Genomic DNA, 21,447 nt, shown 5'->3' with positions numbered 1-21,447 from the left:
TGTATTAAATTAACCATCTTTACATCTTTTCTTTTCACTGAAACATTGTCACAAACAGGTCCAAGTGTCACAGATAAAGGATTTTGTAACAGATGCTGCAGATCTCCCTGTTTCAGATTTGTGCATCTTGTGTGTTTTTCTGCTTGTGTGTTAATCCAGCACAGACTTTCTTGATTAAAAATTACATAACATTATGTCCAGTCACGTGAACTCTGTGTATTTTAGTGGAGTTATTGGGTTTTTCTCTTGTGTTTTCCTCTAGCAGGCTTTCTGTCAGACTTCATTTATTTTTCTCTCTAAACATGAAATGAATCTAAAACTGTGAGAAAAAAAAATCCAACTGTTTCCACCAGTTTAATCCGAGTCCAGACATAGGCAACTGGTGACCCGGGGACCCTTATGCAGCCCTTGGTCTCATTTTATGAGGCACTCAAAATTAATAAACAATATTGGTCCGAAAACACAAACAACAATAGCAAACAAACATACAAAATGGGAGAAAAATACACAAAATTAGTCAAAAACACAGAAAAATAACAACAAAATACATAAGATGACTTAAAAACACACAAACAATGAGAGAAATACACAAAAAAAGAACATGAATACACAAAATGACCACAGGAAACAAACAAAAATACATAACATGACTTAAAAACATACAAACAATGAGACAAATACACAAAATGGCTTAGAATACACAAAATAACAACATTGACTCAAAAAATGACTACAGAAATACACTAAACGACCCCAATAAATACACAACATGACTTAAAACATACAAACAATGAGATAAATACACAAAATGACAAAGTGGCAGAAAGATAGACTAGATACCAACAAAAACACACAAGACAAAAGAAAGATACACAAAACAACTACAAAACACAACAGAAACCCACAAAAATGATCACAATACACAAAATGACAACCAAAATGCACAAATTGGCAACAAAAAAACACACAAATGACAACAAAAATGCTACGATGACTTTAATAACACACAAACTACAAGAGTAATACACAAAATGACTCATTATAATACACAAAATGACAACATAGATACACTAAAATCATTACACTACACAAATTGACAACAAAAACACACAAATTACAACATGCTAAGATGACTTCAATAACACACAAACTACAAGAGTAATACACAAAATGGCAACATAGATACACAAAATCTAAAAATGACAACGACAAAATGACTCCTGAAAATACGTAAAATGACAACAAAAACCTTTGTTCGTTCCTGTATTAATGTCCCAATTGGTCCCTATTACATTTTGTGGCCCTCACAGTGTTAACATTTGCCCATCTCTGTCCTGATCTTTACCTATTTATATGTTTTATTTTGAGGTAATATTGACAGCTATAGATGATGAGTTCTGTTGCCCTAACGACCCTGTTCCTCATCTTCACCCTTTGTTATTCTTTCCTTACTTTCCACATGTGATGCAGCCATTTTTCACTTCTCGACTCGACCCTTTTTCACTTTCTGGACAAAAAAACCAATTCCAAAAAAATGTCCTTAATGAGAAAGTTTGATTGCTTTTATTGGTTCAGTGCTACAAAGCTCGTGGTGTGAGATGTGTCTCATGATGAAATGCATGAAATCAGCGCATTTATAGTCGATAATACTGAAGCTACGACACTGAATAAACATGAGCTTGTACATCAAGAGTGACAGTTTCTGTCTTATCTCACCGATGGTTGTTTTTTTACACGATCCTCCAGCACACACACACACACACACGCACACACACACACACACACACAGGGGTGGACAGGCCGAGCATTGTCTCTGTGGACCCTGTCCGGTCCACTACGTCTTTTTTTTTTTTTTTTATGAGCGAGTGGAGGCAGACATAGTAACAGGTGGCCAAAAATTGTCCAAAAGTGGCAAAAACGTGCCAAGAAAAGTGAATAAAATGGGCCAAAAGCAGTCGAGTGGCCAAAAAATGGGCAAATAAAGAGGAACCAGGTGGTATGTAATAGCAAAAGGTAGCTTTAATGGGCAAAATGTGGCAAATAATAGTGAAAAAAGGCAAAAATGTGGAACAAGAAAAGGCAAAATGTAGGAGGAAATGGAAACAATTGATATTTATTGGGCAAAAGTTAGCTTATTTGGATGAAAAGTGGACAAATAAATTAAAGAATGGACACAAAATGGATAAAAGTGTCAAAAAGAACTTGCAACAAAATAAAAAAGGATATTTATTGGCAAAAGATAGTTAAAAGTCTGAAAAAATGTCAGAACTTTTTGAAAAGGGGCAAAAATGGTCCTAAAGTGGCAAAAATGTAGCAAGAAAAGAGTGAAAAGTCAGTAAAATGGGCCAAAACCAGTCAAAAGTGGCCAAAAAATGGGCAAATAAAGAGGAACCAGGTGGTATGTAATAGCAAAAGGTAGCTTTAATGAGCAAAATGTGGCAAATAATAGTGAAAAAAGGCAAAAATGTAAAACAAAAAGAGGCAAAATGTAGGAGGAAAGGAAACAAGTGGTATTTATTGGGAAAAAGTTCGCTTATTTGGATGAAAAGTGGCCAAATAAAGAAGACAAAAATTGGATAAAAGTGTCAAAAATAATTTTCAAAAATAGGAAAACTGGAATATTTATTGGCAAAAGGAAGCCAAAGTTTGGAAAAAGTGTCAGAACTTTTTGAAAAGGGGCAAAAATGGGACCAAGAAAGTTACAAATAGGACAAAGGAAAAAGGTAAAAAGTTTCCTCTTTTTAAGGTTTTTTGGGGAATAATAATTAAAAATGTAGAACATTTTAAACATTACTGACTTCATCATTACTTCTATGTAGGCCTGGGCGATATATTGAGATTCAAGATATATCGAGATTTCTATTTTGGTGATATCGAAAATTACAATATTGCCTATAACAATAATTTTTGTTTTGTTTTATAACTTATTTTGTATTAAAATACTTGTTTTATGAGTCGCTGCTTTTGTTACTTCCCAGAACAGGATGAAAAACACAGTTAGATGTTCTTACCCAGACCTTCATCTAAACAAGCCACACTACAGAGCTCACTCACACGTGCTGTCCTTTAGAGGAGAAAAAGTCAAAAGTGGCACATTGTGTTAATAAATGTGTTACTGTGGCATTTTTCATCAGCAAATTTAACCCAAACCTCTGTTTGAGAACCACTGCTGTAGATAAATGGGCTGGTCTGGACTGAAGATGCCATAGAAGGGCTGAAGTTTTGTCACCAGTCCACCCCTACACACACACACACACACACACACACACACACACACACACACACACACACACACACACACACACACACCCTGAAATATAATCTTTCCCTGATATAAATCTTTTTTTTTTTGCTGTCAGAATCACTCCCTGCTGTCCATTGAATTGCACTCATCCCAAAGAAACGCACGTGTTCACGGTCTGTGGAATTTGCATCCCAGGATCTTCTTGAAAGCACTTTGAAAGTCTTTGTTAAAGTAGGCATAAATGATGGGGTTGAGGAGGGAGTTGGAGTACCCCAGCCAGTTGATGACGGCCCCCAGCCAGTCGGGCATGAAGCAGCTCTCAGCGCAGAAAGGCAACACCAGGGCGACGATGAAGAAGGGCAGCCAGCAGAAGATGAAGGTGCCCATGATGATGCCCAGGGTCTTCACCGTCTTCCTCTCCCGGGCCAGCGCGAGCTTCCTCTTCGCGCCGCAGTTCTTGTCGCTCACGTGCTCGTGGCCCTGCGATGAGGACTGGGGGGTGTTGGGCAGGGGGAGGTGTGTTTTGGAGTTGCTGATCACTTCGATGATCTCCAGTGACTCTCCTTCGTCTCCGTGCTTCACTGCGCCGTTTACGCACGGGGAGCTGGGTTTGGAGTCTTCGCTGCGCCTCCATCCATGGCCCCCACCCCCACCCCCACCCCCACCTGCTTCTCCGTTGGTTTTCTTATGAAAAATAGACGGAGACACAGTCTTGTACTTCTCTGCTTTTACTTTCTCTGGTTTCTTCACCGTCTTCCGGATGCGGAACCGGGCAGCTTTGAAAATGCGCCCGTACAGGACCAGCATGAGGATGAGGGGGATGTAAAACGCCCCGAACGTGGAGTAGATGGTGTAGCCCGGGTCCTGACTGATGAGGCACTCATCCGGGTTCGCCCTGTCCTCTGCGCTCCTCCAGCCTAACATAGGCGGGATGGAGATGGAGAAACCGATTAGCCACGTGACACTAATGAGGATCGCAGCCCTCCTCGGGGTCCTCTTATTTACATAGTCAATAGGGTCCGTGATGGCCCAGTACCGGTCCAGAGCGATTACGCACAGGTGCAGGATGGATGACGTGCAACACAGGACGTCCAGAGAAATGAAGACATCGCAGATCTCCTGCCCTAAAGTCCACTTGTTCAGAACCTGGTAGAGGGCGGCCATGGGCAGAACCAGAACCGACACCATCAGGTCCGTCACCGCCAGAGATCCGATCAGGTAGTTGGCCACATTCTGCAGGGACCTCTCCAACGCGATGGCCGCCACGACGCACGCGTTTCCAAATATGGAGCAGAGGATCAGGGCTCCCAGCAGCAGGGAGGTGATGATCTGGTAGCTGAGCACCAGCTCCGGCACCGACCCGGACCCGGTGCCGTTCTCATCCCCGGTCCAGTCCACTCCGTCTGGGAACGCGCTGGTTGCGTTACTGCTGTTGTTGCTGTTGTTGCTGGTTGCTGCTGTTGTTGTTGTCACAAAATCCATCGTGCGAGCAACTTTTCCCAAAGTCGTGCCCGTCAGGCTCCTGGTCCCGGTCCTGGTCCTGGTCCTGGTTCTGGTCCTGGTTCTGGTCCTGCTGCTGCTGCGCGTCTCAGCGGCTCCATCGGAGTTTACCGTCGCACTAGAACAGGACGCATGACGCAGACTTGTGCGTGCGTGTGTATCAGTATGCGTGTGCGCGTGAGGCAGGGTTTGTGTGTGTAGCAGCCCATGAGGAGGACTGACAGTCGGTGCTCACATGCACACAGAATCATCTGAGCACGAGGGCGACGCCGTGAATTCATTTATACGACATGTTTGGGTACGTCAGACCGGGAGGAGGAGGTCGCCCTGGACTTTAGTGGCTTTTTCTCCTTTTTCACTTCAGAGACGACGTCTATACATCTGTACCTCCTCTTCTCAACTCTCTGTTTACTTTTTTCTTCTTCAGTTTATCTTTGTTTGAGAAAAATATTCTGACAACAAGGTGTGTGCGTATCTGTAATTTATTTAAATAAAAAAAATAAGGCAGAGAAGAGGAAAAATTAATTAGTTAACGCAATATAATCTCTATATAAATAACATATTTAAGAAAAGATGAGAAATTGATCTTAACAAATCTGAACAAACCTCTAAAAAAAATACTCTAGAAAGTTACTCATTAATGTTTTCATCACTTAAAAATGTCATCGAAAATGTGTGTGTGTGTGTGTGTGTGTGTGTGTGTGTGTGTGTGTGTGTGTGTGTGTGTGTGTGTGTGTGTGTGTGTGTGTGTGGGAGAAAAGACTAGAACAAGCTGGAGTTAAAGGTGAATCAGGACCATGGACAGCTCTCTGACTGTGCATAGAGGAATATTGCTGCCACCTGCCGTTTTAACATGGAACTGCATCAGAAATAATTAAATAAAATGAATTAGATGAGATGAGACACAGTGTTGGGTTTAGAAACGAAATAACTACTGGTGAAAATGTAGATTCTTTAGAATGAAAAAAGGTTGACTGGAGTTTAGCATTATATTACATTTGCACTCATATTTATTATTTTACCAGCTACGTCATATTGAGATCAACATCTCTTTTTCAATAAATGCAGCACAAAACTTACAAAATAATAATATTCATATCCAGAAATGTACATATTTTCAATATTTTAAATATGCTTCAGAATCAGAATCAGTTTTCAATCATGTTTTTAGTGGCCATGTACAGTTTTAAGGACAGTACAAGGAATTTGTCTTGGTAGTTGGTGCACAAAACAAACAAACAAATAAATAAATAAAGAAGAAAAACAAAGAACAACCCAGCAACAATAATAATAATAATAATGATAAATATAAAGGATGAGGGATAAATAAAGGATAGATAGAGAATAAATGATAAATAGGATAAATATAAATATAAATATATATATATATATATATATATATATATATATATATATATATACAGTGCAGCAGATAATGTCATCATGGAGGTGGTGATCGGGTGGGGGGGTTCAGTGGGTGACTTGGGGTGTGTTCATGTGGATGGTGGCAGAGGGAAAGAAGCTGTTTTTGTGTCTGGAGGTTCTGGTCCTGATGGACCGAAACCTTCTTCCAGAAGGGAGAGATTGAAACAGTTTATGACCGGGGTGGGAGGGGTCGGCCACAATCTTTCCTGCACGCCTCAGAATCCTGGAGGCGTACAGGTCCTGGAGGGAGGGCAGATTGCAGCCGATGACCTTCTCTGCAGAGTGGATGATACGCTGCAGTCTGGCCTTGTCCTTGGCCGTAGCTGCAGCGTACCAGATGGTGATGGAGGAGCAGAGGATGGACTGGATGATGGAGCTGTAGAAGTTCACCATCATCTTTGTTGGCAGACTGAACTTCTTCAGCTGCCGCAGGAAGTACATCCTCTGCTGAGCTTTTTTGATAAGGGAGCTGATGTTCAGCTCCCACTTGAGGTCCTGAGTGATGATGGTCCCCAGGAAGCAGAAGTACTCTACAGAGCTCACTGTAGAGTCTCCCAGGGTGAGGGGGGTGAGGGGGGCTGGGTTCTTCCTGAAGTCTGCTATCATCTCCACTGTCTTTAAAGCGTTGAGCTCCAGGTTGTTCTGGCTGCACCAGGACACCAGCCGGTCTGTCTCCCACCTGTAGTCAGACTCGTCTCCATCAGCGATGAGACGATGATGGTCGTGTCGTCTGCAAACTTCAGGAGTTTGACCGACTGGTGAGAGGAGGTGCAGCTGTTGGTGTACAGGGAGAAGAGCAGAGGAGAAAGAACACAGCCCTGAGGAGATCCAGTGCTGATGGTCCGGGGAGCAGAGATAGTTTTTCCCAGCTTCACGTGCTGCTTCCTGTCAGACAGGAAGTCTGTGATCCACCTGCAGGTGGAGTCTGGCACGTTCAGCTGGGAAAGCTTGTCCTGAAGGAGAGCTGGGATTACAGTGTTGAAAGCAGAGCTGAAGTCCACAAACAGGATCCTGGCGTAGGAGCCTGGGGAGTCCAGGTGCTGGAGGATGAAGTGGAGAGCCAGGTTTACAGCATCGTCGACAGACCTGTTGGATCTATAAGCAAACTGCTGGGGGTCCAGGTGGGGGTCGGTGATGTCCTTGATGTGGGAGAGCATGAGGTGTTCAAAGGACTTCATGACCACAGATGTCAGAGCGATGGGTCTGTAGTCATTAAGTCCTGTGATCCTCAGCTTTTTAGGGACAGGAACGATGGTGGAGGCCTTAAAACAGGCTGGTACGGTGCATGTCTCCAGTGAGGTGTTAAAATGTCTGTGAACACTGGAGACAGCTGATCAGCACAGTGCTTTAAGGTGGAAGGAGAGACAGAGTCCGGTCCACAAGCCTTATGGGGGTTTTGTCTCCTGAAAAGTCTATTTACATCTCTCTCTTTGATGGAGAAAGGTGTCTCTGTGGGAGGGGGGGAGGAGGGGGGGAGATAGGGGAGACAGCCTCTGTAAGCAGTTGTGGTGAGACTGTAGCTTTGATGTGGGGGGTGAAGGTGTTGGAGTGAGGCTGGTCAGAGGTGTGAGGGGGGTTGGAGTCAGGTCTGTCCCATTGTCTGTCAAATCTACAATAGAAGTTATTCAGACTGTTGTCCAGGCAGAGGTGGTTAGCAGCAGCAGGGGCTCTGGGCTTGTAGTTTGTAATTTGCCTGAGCCCCCTCCAAACAGAAGCCGAGTCAATATGTCTATGTTCTGGCAGTGGTTCCCAAACTTTTCACAGTTCCGTATTCCTTCAGACATTTAACCTGAAGCCACGTACCCCTACTCACGCACACTTAAAAAAAGCATAATAATGTAATGTCAGATATACGATGTAGCCCTACAGTGAAATTTGTCCCTGAATTTTGCATATCCTGTTGAGGAATAATATATGATTAAATAAATAAATAAATAAAATCAATAAAACATCTTATTCAGAATTATTACTTGATTTATTGACTCAAATAGCCTACTGGCATTTTCACTGAAAAACAATCTTGTTTTTTGGTATAAGAAATCTACCAAACACTTACTGATTGAACATATACAATGGCAATAATATAATATATGAATCACCCTGAAACTATGAATGAGCCTTAAATCATTCTCCACATAAAGGCTTGTTCTGTATTTTGTTTTCATGTTTGTCAAAACTGAAAATCTACTTTCACACAAGTACGTGACGTGGTGGCGGCGAGCATCAGAGTATTTACAGCACGTTTTGCTAGCGCTCGTCATATTTGTGTGTTTTTGATGAGATTATTTCTCTGTCACCACTAGAGGGCAGTCTAACACAGGCCAATGTGTGATTTATGGCAATGCACGGAGGCTCCTGACTGTGGCTCTATTTATATTCTAGCTTCCAGTGTTGTCACATTGTTTTTCATTTCTATTCACATACCCTCTATAACAATGTGCGTACCTCTGGGGTGCTGCGGATGAGACACTCATTAGAGCCTCTTTGATCTCATTATGTCCTGTTTGTATTTGTCTTTAATCAAAGGTAATTACAAATAGGATTTAGAAAACACTTACCTTCATGTGCCCAACGCAATCACAATTTAAATCAATATCTAATATAGTTTTTTATTGAGGTTGGATGAGTTTTTTGAAAATGTTTTTAATCAAGGGATGGAGTTGACTATGCCTAGTTTAAAAATACAAATATATATATATATATATATATATATTTTTTTTTTTTTTAATTTTATTTATTCATTTATTTTTTCATAAACCACCAGATCTTGTATAAGAATGATAAATATGAATATCAAAACATTTAAAACATTTACAGTCGGGGACTTTTTACATTGATGTTGGTTTTGTTTTGCAAATAAAATGCGATGCACAACATGTATAATGGATTTTATTATGAGCTTTAAAACAATAACTCAACACACAACATAATCTGATAGCAATGCAGGTGCACACACACACACGCAGAGTTAAGAAAAGCTGACATCATGTAACAGTGATCATGAAGAAAAGCATCAGTTTCTCTGGCCTTTTCACCTTTTTTTTACAATCCAGAGTCAACATAAAGATGTGTTTTCTGTGGTTTTTGGGAACAATGGGCCGAGCCTATGACAGTGGCTGCCATTGTAAAGAGGCCAACGATAGGGAAGCTTTGTCCACAGTGTGGAATGCACCAGGCAGGACAAACCCAGTCAGAGCTCACCTGGAACAGTCGCTCTCGCTCTAAAAACACCAATAGAGATTTTAGCCACTGAGCAACCTTCATCTTCCATCATGAGCTCCACTACCTGCAGTGTGAACAAATCAAGTAGTTCTGGAGATGGAGAATGTGAAGAAGAGGAGGAAACCTGTCAGAGAAGAGAAGAAGATCCAGAAGAAGGAGGCTCAGGTGCAGTAGAGCAGCTGGTGGGACCAAGTAAGAAAAATGCTTTCAAAACCACATTCAGTGAGGATTACAGAAGTCTGAAAGGAAATGTTTCACATGGAGATGTAAAAGAACAAAGAAGGTTCTTAAAGGTTGGAGAAGGATCACATCTCGAGCAAGGACCTCCACACAGACCTAATCCTGGTCCCGCAACTCAAACCAGACCCAAAACTCTTCTAACTGGAGCTCCATCCAAACACAGCCATCATTCATCTACAAGTTCACTCAGAGGAACAGATTTGTTCTGGGAAGAGGTGAAAACTCAATCCCAAAGTCAGACGCACACCCCATCCAGGGCCCTTTCAGAGCCTGATGAAGAAGATGATGAAGAGGAAGCAGGCAGTGCAGCGTCGGAAGTGAGGACTCAAACTGTGACGGGTGTGAGCTTTGCAGAGAGGAGGGTGAGCAGAAGAGAGAAGAAGATGAATAAAAGTGTGAGGAGGAGGCAGAGGAGGAGGGAGAAGCTGAGACAAAGTCAGCAGCAGCAGGAAAACACAACACAGGTAGGGCAGTATTATTAATATTACTATTAATAAACTTTTTTTATTGGTGGAAATGGGCAATCATACAAATTCTCCTTTTTCTCCGTGAAGATGAATAAATTCAAGTGGGTGATGCCACTTAAGGATAATACTATAAAAGGAGAGAAAACCAGGAGAAAAACATTCACACTTTTCTTTTTACTTTTTCATCAACGAGGAAGAAAAAGATTTGAAAACCAAACCATGATATAGTGACTTAACATTTTGCTGAAAAAATAAGGACAATTATAGCTGCTGCGTAGCAATGATAGGGGCCAGACAATTTTAGGTGAAACAAGACAGCAGCTGTTATCGTTTAAAGACAGATTTCAAACAGCTATAAACAATTACATTTTCAAGACAAAAATCAAACATACATAAATTGCATGTAGACACAATGGAGATGTTGATAATTTAGGATGATGAAGGAAACAAAAGAGGATGTTTAAAAATGCCATTTTTACAATAACTCTAATTGTTCACATAAGAGCAAAATTTAAAATGCTGTCAAAAAAAAAGAAGAAGATACATTTCTGATACTTTCCAAACATTATCTACAATAAATCCAAAAATGTGTCATTTTTAAATGAACTTTGATGTATTTAGCAAGAATTTTCAAGTGTATGTTGACATAGGGTTAGGGTTATCTGTGACGAGGTTTAATAAGTTTTACAGTTTTTGATCAAAAATAAATAGAAAAATAATTTGCAATAGGTTTAAATGTACAAATGTTTCTTCAGTGTTGGGGAAACATTTTGGCCAAAGTTGCAAATAGATTTGTTGTGAATTTTTCCACAATGTATATATTTGGTGGCTTGCGGTGAGTGAGCCTTTGTGCAAAGGTTCGAGATGCATGGGAAGTAGGAATAGATCGGACAAAAACAAGAAGAAAAGGCAGAAGTAGAAGAAGAGGAAGAAGAAGAAGTTTCTAAAGCAAATTTTTTCAGACTCAGTCACTTTGATTGAATCATTTTAAAATGGCTGCATTAACTCCCCGTGTGTTTTAGGAGCGATTTTAAGGTTTTGTTTTTTTTTACTGGTTCTTAAGTGTCTTAAAGGTCTTGGGCCTTCTTATCTCACATAAGTGCTTCTACCCTATGAGCGTTCTCGGGTCCTGAGGTCCTGGCCTTGACCTTCTAGTCATTCCCAAAGTCAGGACACACACTCATGGTCAGGCATCGTTTCAGTTTTACGGCCCCCGTTTGTGGATCACTTTGCCTGAGCACCTCAGGGCTGCAGAGAGTCTTAATGTTTTTAAGAGTAGACTCAAGACACACTTGTTAAATTTAGCTTTAAATAATTATTTTTATTATTATTTTAAGCTTTATTTATTTAATTTATTGTCTGTGTCATTCTAGTTTGTAAATTTCATCATGCATCATATTTTAGCTTATTTTTATGTCATTTTAGGACTACCATTTGTTTTTTCTCTTGATTATTTTTATTGTTCTTAATTATTTCTTTTATCATCTAGTGTTTCCTCATGGAGCCATCTGGATCTCCTGCTCCAGACGGCTCCATGTGCGTACCATTGGGGAGGGTGTTTGTTCCTTTTTAACTATGTAAAAGCACTTTGAGCTGCATTTTCTTTGTCTGAAAAGTGCTTTATAAATACAATTTATTATTATTATTATTATTATTATTATTATTATTATTATTATTATTATTATTATTATTATTATTATTATTATTTAAATGTGCTTCCATGGTCAAATCAGATTAAAAATGAACATGTGAATGTGGACATGTCAGAAAACAACAAATTAAGAATTCATCTCCAGCTAAGGCTCATCATCTTTTCCAGTACGTGTTCACTCACTGGGCTGTGTGTGTGTGTGTGTGTGTGTGTGTGTGTGTGTGTGTGTGTGTGTGCGTGTGCGTGTGCGTGTGCGTGTGCGTGTGCGTGTGCGTGTGCGTGTGTGTGTGTGTGTGTGTGTGTGTGTGTGTGTGTGTGTGTGTGTGTGTGTGTGTGTGACAGACACAGACACAGACACAGTTTAAGGGCTCTGATTGTTTCAACAGCCACCGTCTGTGTTGTTCAATGCGAGGTTTAAACGTCTGAATTCGATGCATGATGAGGCTTTGGCAGAGAGCCCTTCAGACCCACCCATGCAAAAGAGCCGATTCCCTCTGATTGGCTCTGTAGATCAGTCACTGTGGTAAACTCAAATCATCCTGATGGATGGAACAAAGGGAGAAACAAGAGGAAAAGTCAGTGATTTTTAGTGTTTTACTGTATATTTTAGTACTAATCAGCTGTTTTTATATTAAAACATACTAGCGTATGCTTTTTTCCTCTACATTCTTCCCGGATATTTTATTAAATGTGGTTTATTCTAGTTACAGTCACAGCTACAGTAAAATACACACACAGGTGGCTAGCAGAAGAAGCCTATGTCTCTCTTTGGCTATATTGAAAATATCATACTAATGTACTATTAAAGTTAAAGATTGTATTCAAAATAGAAATTACTGCAAAAACTGGACTTTCTGTAAATTACAATATAAGTTGTAAATAAAAAACAATGGGGGCTGCAATCCTACATTGTTAACAGTGAAATTAAATCACAGTTATTTTTAAGAAAGCTGGAAAATTCTCGCAAATTATCCCACAGAATTCTGGCAAATTCCAGGAGTTGATGATGGATATTGGAAATATCTAGAAAATTAGTTGCAATTATTGCTTAACATTCTGGATTTCTTTCACAAAAACATGGATTTTTCTGTTTTCTCAAACTTGAGGTGAAACTGGGTCATATGTGGCCTTGAACTAAACTGAGTTTGACACCACTGATGTAATGCGTTCACACTAGATAGTATGTATGCGAGAAATACCCATATGTATACTATATGGGGACATTGTTGAAGTGTTCACGTTGAGTCAGACTCAACCGTCCCATGATGCATTGCGAACGGAATGTAAAGTGGTCCTGGAACCTGCTTCAAGCTAAAAATCAAACATCTCTTTTCAAAATAAAAGCATCTCTTCTTGTCTTCTATTAGTTTTTTTTAACGCTTTTGTAAATAGGGCTCTTGCTTTGAAGTTAACTGGAAGTTTTGTCGGTAGCACAATGGAGGGTCTCTGAAATGTCAAGGCAAGGCAAATTTATTTTTATAGCGCATTTCATACACAAGGCAACTCAATGTGCTTTACATGATGAAAAAGTGCAACAGAAAACATTCAACAGCTTAAAAATCAATGAGAACATTAAAATCATCAGTAAAATAATTTAAAATCAACATCAACAACGTGACCAAAAATCTCTCTCTCAATCATACGCAATAGAGAAAAAAAGTGTTTTTAACTTTGATTTAAAAATGTTCACATGTGATGCTGACTTCAGCTCTGATGGCAGTTTGTTCCACTTCTTTGCAGCATAACAACTAAAAGCAGCATCACCATGTTTACTGTGAACTCTGGGCTCCACTATCTGACCTAATAATAATGTAATGTAACCTTTATTCGTCACCGTAGTGAAATTCTTTCTCTGCATTTTATCCATTTTCCCCTAGGGGTATCATTGCAGGCGCCTGGTTGGATTGGGCTTAAGGGACTTGTTCAACATCCCACAGTGAGATTCAAACTGGTGACCGCTTCATTACCCACTATGTCACCACTCCCCCATACTCGTAATACTAATAGTATATGGTAGAATGTATATACTCATTGAGTTTGTAGTGGATAGGACGTTAGTGCGATATTTACAACACACCTTAGTCTCTATAGTAATGTTTCATTGCAGATTTTCACAAAACAAAAGTAATATTTCTATAGTTTCAACAAATTAGAAATGAGCTTTGAACGTGTTTCCATTGAAGGTTTTTTGGAGCCTCGTAACTCTTGTAAAATCTCATCCCGTGAGACTTCTCTGCAGGAAGACGGACACTCCAAACTTCCTCATAACACAATACATAAACACGTATTCCTTTGTCTTTTCACGTCTAATGTGGCAGTAATGATTTTTGCTAAGAAATGTCTGGATCTCCTCTTCTGTCCACACGTACTGCGCCATGTGTTCTAGGAGAAAAGTGGTCATGTGACCAGGAATGTCACGTCCTGTGACGTGTAATTGCTGAAAAAGAAGTGTTTCCATTGAGCTTCTGTGATACATTTCAACATCGAAACGTCTGAAAAACCTCCTGATGAAAGTGTGAAAGAACTTTTCAGCGATATTTGAGTGTTTTTTTTTTTTTCCCAGTTTTTACTACGCTATTTTGATTTTTGTGCATTTCCAAGGATAATGGAAACACAGCTTGTGTGTCTTTATCTCTCTGTCTCAAAAGTGAAAAAGGCAAGAACAGTTATCCTCATGGCTGGGCCCTCCTTTATACAAATGTGATTTAGCCATATATCACAGTAAAGTAAGTAGGTGAAAGTTTATTTATAGCACATTTTAAGAGCAGAAACGTCACAAAATGCTTCACAATCAGAGACAATAAAACAGAGGCAGACCAACTCGGCTCCGCTCGCTCAGTGACCTTGAGGTCATGTGAAAACAGTGCAAAACTTGTATGAGAAGAAAAACATTGAAAGAAAAACACAAATAAAAGAAATGTATGTCACTGGTTTGTAATAAAACGTCTATAGTTCGTTATGTTTCAATAAAAAAAGCACCATTTTTAATCGTAAAAGTGCCACGTCAGCAGCTTTGTCCAGTTTAAAGCTCCCACACACGTTTGGATGCGATATTGATCTTTATTCTTGGCACAGAAAAAAAGAATAATTGGAGAATTGGTCCAATCTATTTTTCTTTAACTTTAATTCACAAGGATGAGAATAAATGAGGCTGCTTGTTCATTTATCTTAATAAAAGTGTTTATTTCTCTCGGGTCAGGTCCATTGACCTCGTCTCACCTGTTTGTTTCTAATTGGTCGAGTGTGAATATGAACTATTATAAAAGACGACGCCTGTGTCGGGTTTTTCACATGTTACAGTGAATTATGAGTTTTCAACACGTCTGTTTTTGTTTGTCTGTGTTCATTCTAAGTGCTGTTTCATTATTTATTTATTTATTTGCTTTTGTTTTGCCATGACTAAACCACAGGAAGTGATTTCATCCTGTGGGATGGCGAGAGCAATTAGTCTGCCTCTGTTTATGTCCCTCGATGGTTCTGATTTCTGATCATAACACAAGTACCGTACTTACTGTACATTTCTGAGCTCGTTCAGGCTCAAATATGATAACATAACATTAAAATTGCCCAGATTAACTATTATTCTTTAGCTTTTCCATCAGTTTTGCCTTTAAAACCAAGCTTTAATGTTGTGAAAATATAAAATAAAAGATACATTTTCCATGGAGTTATTTTTAGCTATAAGTAAACTTTGATATTGCACACTGGGAACGCGTTTAACGTTCTCAGTTTCCACTGAAGCACGTGCACGTTGTGAGCGTGCATGTTGCCAGGAGGAATCGTCTCTTGCTCTGTGATTACAGCAGCTCTGTGTTAATGACACACCTTGGGAGGCAGAGATGGTGTGACTGGGAAGTCCCTGGAGTTCCCCCTGAGTGACGATGTGGTAATTACTCTGGGAACCCCCCTCCCCAAACACCCCCACCCCCTCACCCCCCAGGCTTTTTTAGCAGCACTTCTTCAGACACCAATCACCAGGGGTTCTTATAGGACACATGTCCGAGAAGGTGACAGGAGACCCCAGAGACTCGTGATGTGTTGGGTTCACGTTAGAGTTATTGTTGGGCTTTGAAAAATGGAACTCTCAGCGTGGAAATGATTTGTCAGCTTTTGTACTTGTCTTTATTCTGAAATCAGTGCCGTCGGTGATAAGCTTTCATTTGAGTTCAATAGTCTAAATCGGGGGTGTCAAACAGAAGGCCCACCAGACCTTTATCTGCTTTATCATAATTCAATTCCAGACGTTTCAGTTCCTCTAAACTATCAAATTCAATCATTTTAGCTGACACATGTAGAAGCTTGCAATCGCCCTATGCTCCTTATTCAAAGATCTCAGTATTTCTAAAGTACAAATCACTTCTTTTTGCCATATAAACACTGCATTTACTCACAAATAGTCAGAGTCAAGTTTTAAGAGAAGGGATGCAAAGGTCAGCAAAATGATGCTGCATTGTTCTATGAATCTGTGATAACTACATTTATGTATTTATTTGAATAATATTCACTGTTATCTGAAAGTTTATTATCATTTGCTCTATAGTATATAGTCATCTTAAAGATGTAAATCCTTGTTTCAATCAGAAATAAAATGGGTTAAAAGTGACAAAAATGGTGGAAAAGGTGGTGAAATGGGATTTTAAAAACCACAGAAATTCATTAAAAGTTGCAGATTAGAGTGGACAAAAACAGACAGAAAAAGTGGTAAAAAGGGTTCAAAGTGTCAATATTGGCTAAAAAGTGAAAGAAATGGGGAGGTGGGGTAATTTAATTTAAAAAGCAGGAACAATTAGTTCAAACTGGCAAATAATGGACATGACAAATTGTGAATGGGGTTAATTTGGCAAAAAATAAGCATGAAATATGGTGAAAAGAGGTTAAAAGTCACAATGGGTCAACATGTGTGACATCATATGGGAAAAGTGGTGGGAAGGATTTATAATTGCTGAAAATGTCTTGAAGGTGGACAAAATGTGCAGGAAAGGTATTGAAATGAGTAATGTAGCAAAAATGCATTAAAAGGAGCTAAAATATATAAAAAAAAGTGATGAAAATAGGTTGAAATATTGCAAGTTAGGTGAAGTTGCAGAAAAAGGGTTAAAAAAAAAGTCAAAAATGGGCTGAAATTGTTAAAAACAATATTCTTAGTTTCTTGAAGGAATCTGGCGACCCCCTCCCAGTGTTTCGGGACCCCAAGGCTGATTAGATCACTTCCTTTATCTAGCATAGAGGATACTTGGAGTGAGGTGGAGGTTTGCTCTCTCTGAGTTGTTGACTTTCAATTTAGGAAAAAAACGTAAAAAAAAAAAAAAAAAACCACACAATCTCAGGAAAAACAACAAATAGCATGATATAAAAACTACAGATGCCTTCTCTAAAAACATCCGTTACTAAAGAATATACATTGATGAACGTGATTCCTCTGTTGTTCATTTTTGTCTTTGCACACAGACTTCATCAGGGGACCAATCCACCAGCAGCAGCAGCAGCAGCAGTGAGGAAGACGAGGCCCTGAGTACGAAGAATAAAGAGCGTTACATCTGCGCCGTGTGTTTGGACGTTTACTTAAGTCCTCACATGTGTCGTCCCTGTAATCACATCTTCTGTGAACCGTGTCTGAGGACTCTGGCTAAGAACAGTCCGTCCAGCACGCCCTGCCCCCTCTGCAGAACCATCATCACACACGTCTTCTTCCAAAAGGGTGAGACGTCCACCATGGTGATGATTTTATGCATTACCATGAATCTGACGATACGAAAAGTAACTTTTGAGTTACTTAGAATTAAAGAATGTATTATTTTTTTTGGGTCATTTGTGTCCATACAGCTTCATATTAGTGCTGTAATAATATAATAATCCACTGTTGATCAACTGCTATAAAACAACCATAAATGATGTGCATATAAAGCACAAAACAGCTGCTCCAAAATTAAAACAATAATTTTTCAGCCTTAGCACAGTAATGTAAAGTAAGCTGTGCATATTCCAGGTGCACATTCTGCTGTTGAAAATGCTTATGAAAATAAATGTGGAAAAACTAATTTTTCTCAGCTACACAATGCTAAACATATCAGGCTAATGAGCTGCTGTTAGCAGTGACTCAGCAGTAGCGACAGGCTTCTTATTAACAACAACATACCTGCAATAGTTTGGCTGATCTGTCCCTGGATAACAATCACAGTCCATTAAAATCCAGCCGCAGCGTTAGCTTAGCTTCACTGATGCATCTTTTGGAGACAAAAATAATGCGCGTATTTCCACTCTGAGAAGCTCGTCCTGTTCTCGCATTGACTCGCCATGATTGGTGCACGTGATGTAAACAGAAACACGCTGACAATGCTTCTTCTTCTACTGTTTTACCGTGTTTGGCACGGAATCCCGCAAAAATATGTAGCGCCACAGTAAACAGGAAGTACACTGCAGCTAACAAAGTAACGGACAAATGCACCATATTGTAACAGTAACGGCATTATTTCTTTAGAAAAATATTGCGTTACAGTACTAGTTACTGTCAAAAGTGACAATGGGTTGGTAACGCGTAACCCTATAACGCGTTACCGCCCAACACTACTTATAGGGTTAATATCACTGATTTCAAAATAATGCTGAAACTACTTTCCATAGAAGAGTTTATCTTAACTTAAGCTCCGCCCACACCAGTCAAACTCAAACACAAACATTTATCGGACTTGACTGGATCAGGATGTTTGCGTCTTTCTTTTCCTGACTCTTAGATGTACAGTGACAGAAGACGTCCCCCCCCCATATCACAAAGGATTATATTCAACATCGTCTGATTGGGACAGAACTGTATGAATAATAAATGATCCTCAGTGATTCACGCTGGCCTAATTTTAGATTTATATAATGGAACGAGCACAGCGGGGATGTGATGGACAGCCATGAGGGCTATTGTTGGTGATTAGATGACACAATGGGATTCTTGTGCTGATTGTCAAAGCCAAGGTCACTCTGGAAACAGAGGATGAAGAGAACTGGTCATGCTGAGTGCTGATAAAACAATGTATTATATTATAATAAGTGATTTTTAGAATCTATCTGTTTTTTTGTGCAGAACTGAACCAAAGAGTGAGGACTCTCTTTCCAGCAGCGTATCTCACCAGAAAACAGAATTTTCAAAAAGCGATCTGTGCTAAATGGCCTCTACCGAGCTGCAGAAAACTCTTTCGCATTTTTGGAGGTGAGTTTATCACATGATCAGAGTCACATGGTGTCAATAGGAGCCTAACCAGTAGTTTATAGGTTCCACTCAGGACAGGGACGCTCTAATTCTCTCCTATTGTCTGTGTAGAATTACTATATGGCTTTATTATTTAATATCTGATCATACGATTCAGAAAACACAATGTATCCAAATACATTGTGTTTACCCTGAAAGCACAAATAATAAGACATTTAATAAAACAAATTAATCTCAAAACAAAGTCATAATTTTAATTGATATTTAAAAGAAGAAGTAAAAAAACACCAATAGTTTCATTTTCCAAATTTTTTAATCTTATCATTTATGCTTTTGAATGTAAGTGTAATATTTTGGCAATTTCTCGTGTTGTACTCAAGACCAAGACTTGTCCAAGACTTTTAGGAGCCAAGATTTGAGTCAAGACCAAGACCAAAAAATTTAATTTTAAAAACCATGACAAGGTCAAAAAAAAAAAAGATCTCTTTAACTTTAGTTTTCTTTTTTAAATACATTTCACTGACAAAAACAGAGAGTCTGCAACTCTTTCAAAGCACAACATGCAAAACTCAATTCTTGCAAAACATAAAACTAAAGCTTTGTATATGATGAAAAGCCACTGATGAGTCCATAATTATTTGTATTATTTAGGTGAATGAGGCGTAAAGTAAGAGTTCAGAGAGATTTCTGACTAGAAATAAGATGGATGTCCCAGTGTTTGCAGGTTTCTGACATAAAACACTGGAGAAGATTTCCAATCAGCTAAATGTTTGAAGTCAAATTACTATTTCTCCCTTTTATGATCACATTTATGAAGTTGAAGAATAGCCAGTCTGAGACCAAGACATGATCAATAAAAATGCTCTCTGTCTGGGAAACGACCAAAACCTTCAAAGTGTGTCTTGAAACTAAAGCCGGTCTTGAGTACAACAAGTAAGTAACTAAGTAAGTAATTTTTATTTATAGAGCGCTTTTCACAGGTAAAAACCACAAAGTGCTTTATAGAAAATTTCAGTATCATCTCGTCTAAAGAGAACATGGAAGAACAGTCACAAATAACATGGGAGACAAGAACGGGAGAACTGTGGGTCGCCAAGGGCATTGGAGGTGCCCCGTATTTAGATGAAGAATGGGAAAAACAACACAAGGAGTGGTGAGGGGAAAAAAGTAGATTATGAACTGAATTCCCTAAAGGAGAACAAAAAACCCTCTCAGCTACAAAAACACAGTTAAGATAACACACAGTCACAGTAACGAAACACAACATAGCACATGGGCAGGTGGGGGTGACGGGGGGGGAGAATATCCAGCTGGTGGGGGGTGCAGCGTGCAGCCAGTTTGACTGGGTTTACTAATACATGCTCAGAGATTCTTTGAGTTCACAAATTAATCAACACTTTCTAAAGTTGGCTGGCTTTAAAGGTGTGGGTGTGGCCAACAGATTTGAGGCCACTGGAATAGGTGTGTCACCTAGTTTTTGTTCCCGGAAAGTTGATTTTGTACATCTATAAACTTTCTTTCTTTTTTTGATTTTGATTTCTTCCTTGGTGGATTCAAATATTTTCTAAAACAAATTGCTACACATTTATATTTAGATATGATATAACATTTAGATATGAAATTCAACATTAGTTTTTGTTTTTTTTTACATAAAAACATTGTTGACAGTTACATAATAACGTAACATGTTGTTTTACATCAGTTTTTGTCTAAATTTAGCTAAATGTGACCAAAATGCCTGATTTGATGTATTTTACTGAATCTTTGCTGAAGTTTGCAGTTGCATTGACTGGTTTTTGATGTTGTCACTGGTTCTCTGTTTACTCCCAGCAGGTTTTCAGAGGCACTCCAGTCCCATCGCTCGTCACCAGTTTCCTCCCAGTGGCGGCTACCGTCTTAATTCCATTGACTTCGTTGATGATTCCAGAGGATGGAGGTTTGATATGGACCCAGTCATCATTTATATTTACTCTGTTAACTGGGTAATTGGCTTCCTGATATTCTGCTTCCTGTGCTACATTTTCTTTCCATTGTTTTAAAAGTCCCAGTTTACGTTATGGGCAGAACACAAAGGTCCAACTGGAGCAGGAACGGATCGTAGAGGAATCCCAGAGACAGTGAACTGTGTCTTAAATCATAATAATTATAAAAATAAAAAGATTTCAGGTGTAAAACATGTTTGTCTGTTCACTGCCTACACAACAGCACTCTACTATGGTTTATTAATATCCAGATTTCAGGAACAAACAACTGTAAGAAATACCAATAACAACAAAAAAACAACAACTTTAATTTGCAGAGTTACACTTCATGTGAGTAAACTTTATTTCCTTCATTTGTTAGCTTTGTTTTTCTACTTTCTCTCTATTTCAAAGGTTACAAAGACTGTTTTAGGTTTTTTTATTGAACTTCCATTTGTAATGTTTATTTATTTTGTTGCCCTTTGAGTGTAAATTTAAACTGGGAAGTTGTACAATAATTTTTATTTCATGTAACATGC

General features: G+C 39.2%; 2 protein-coding genes across 2 annotated transcripts; one reads left to right on the top strand and one right to left on the bottom strand.

Moving 5' to 3' along the window:
- Positions 1-3,068: 3,068 nt before the first annotated feature.
- On the bottom strand, positions 3,069-4,980 carry htr1aa (5-hydroxytryptamine (serotonin) receptor 1A a). The gene has a single exon (XM_028458682.1). It carries the CDS (start codon positions 4,724-4,726, stop codon positions 3,413-3,415), a length of 1,314 nt encoding a protein of 437 aa, XP_028314483.1. The 5' UTR covers positions 4,727-4,980; the 3' UTR covers positions 3,069-3,412.
- Positions 4,981-9,441: 4,461 nt separating this feature from the next.
- Positions 9,442-20,986, top strand: rnf180a (ring finger protein 180a). Its single transcript, XM_028456890.1, has 4 exons — positions 9,442-10,095; positions 17,246-17,447; positions 18,822-18,947; positions 20,778-20,986. Exons 1-4 carry the CDS (start codon positions 9,442-9,444, stop codon positions 20,984-20,986), a joined length of 1,191 nt encoding a protein of 396 aa, XP_028312691.1.
- Positions 20,987-21,447: the final 461 nt, after the last annotated feature.

The sequence above is a fragment of the Gouania willdenowi genome, chromosome 9 (genome assembly GCF_900634775.1).
Source record: "Gouania willdenowi chromosome 9, fGouWil2.1, whole genome shotgun sequence".
NCBI classification, from domain to species: Eukaryota; Metazoa; Chordata; class Actinopteri; order Blenniiformes; family Gobiesocidae; genus Gouania; species Gouania willdenowi.
This window is presented reverse-complemented; position numbering and strand designations above follow the sequence as displayed.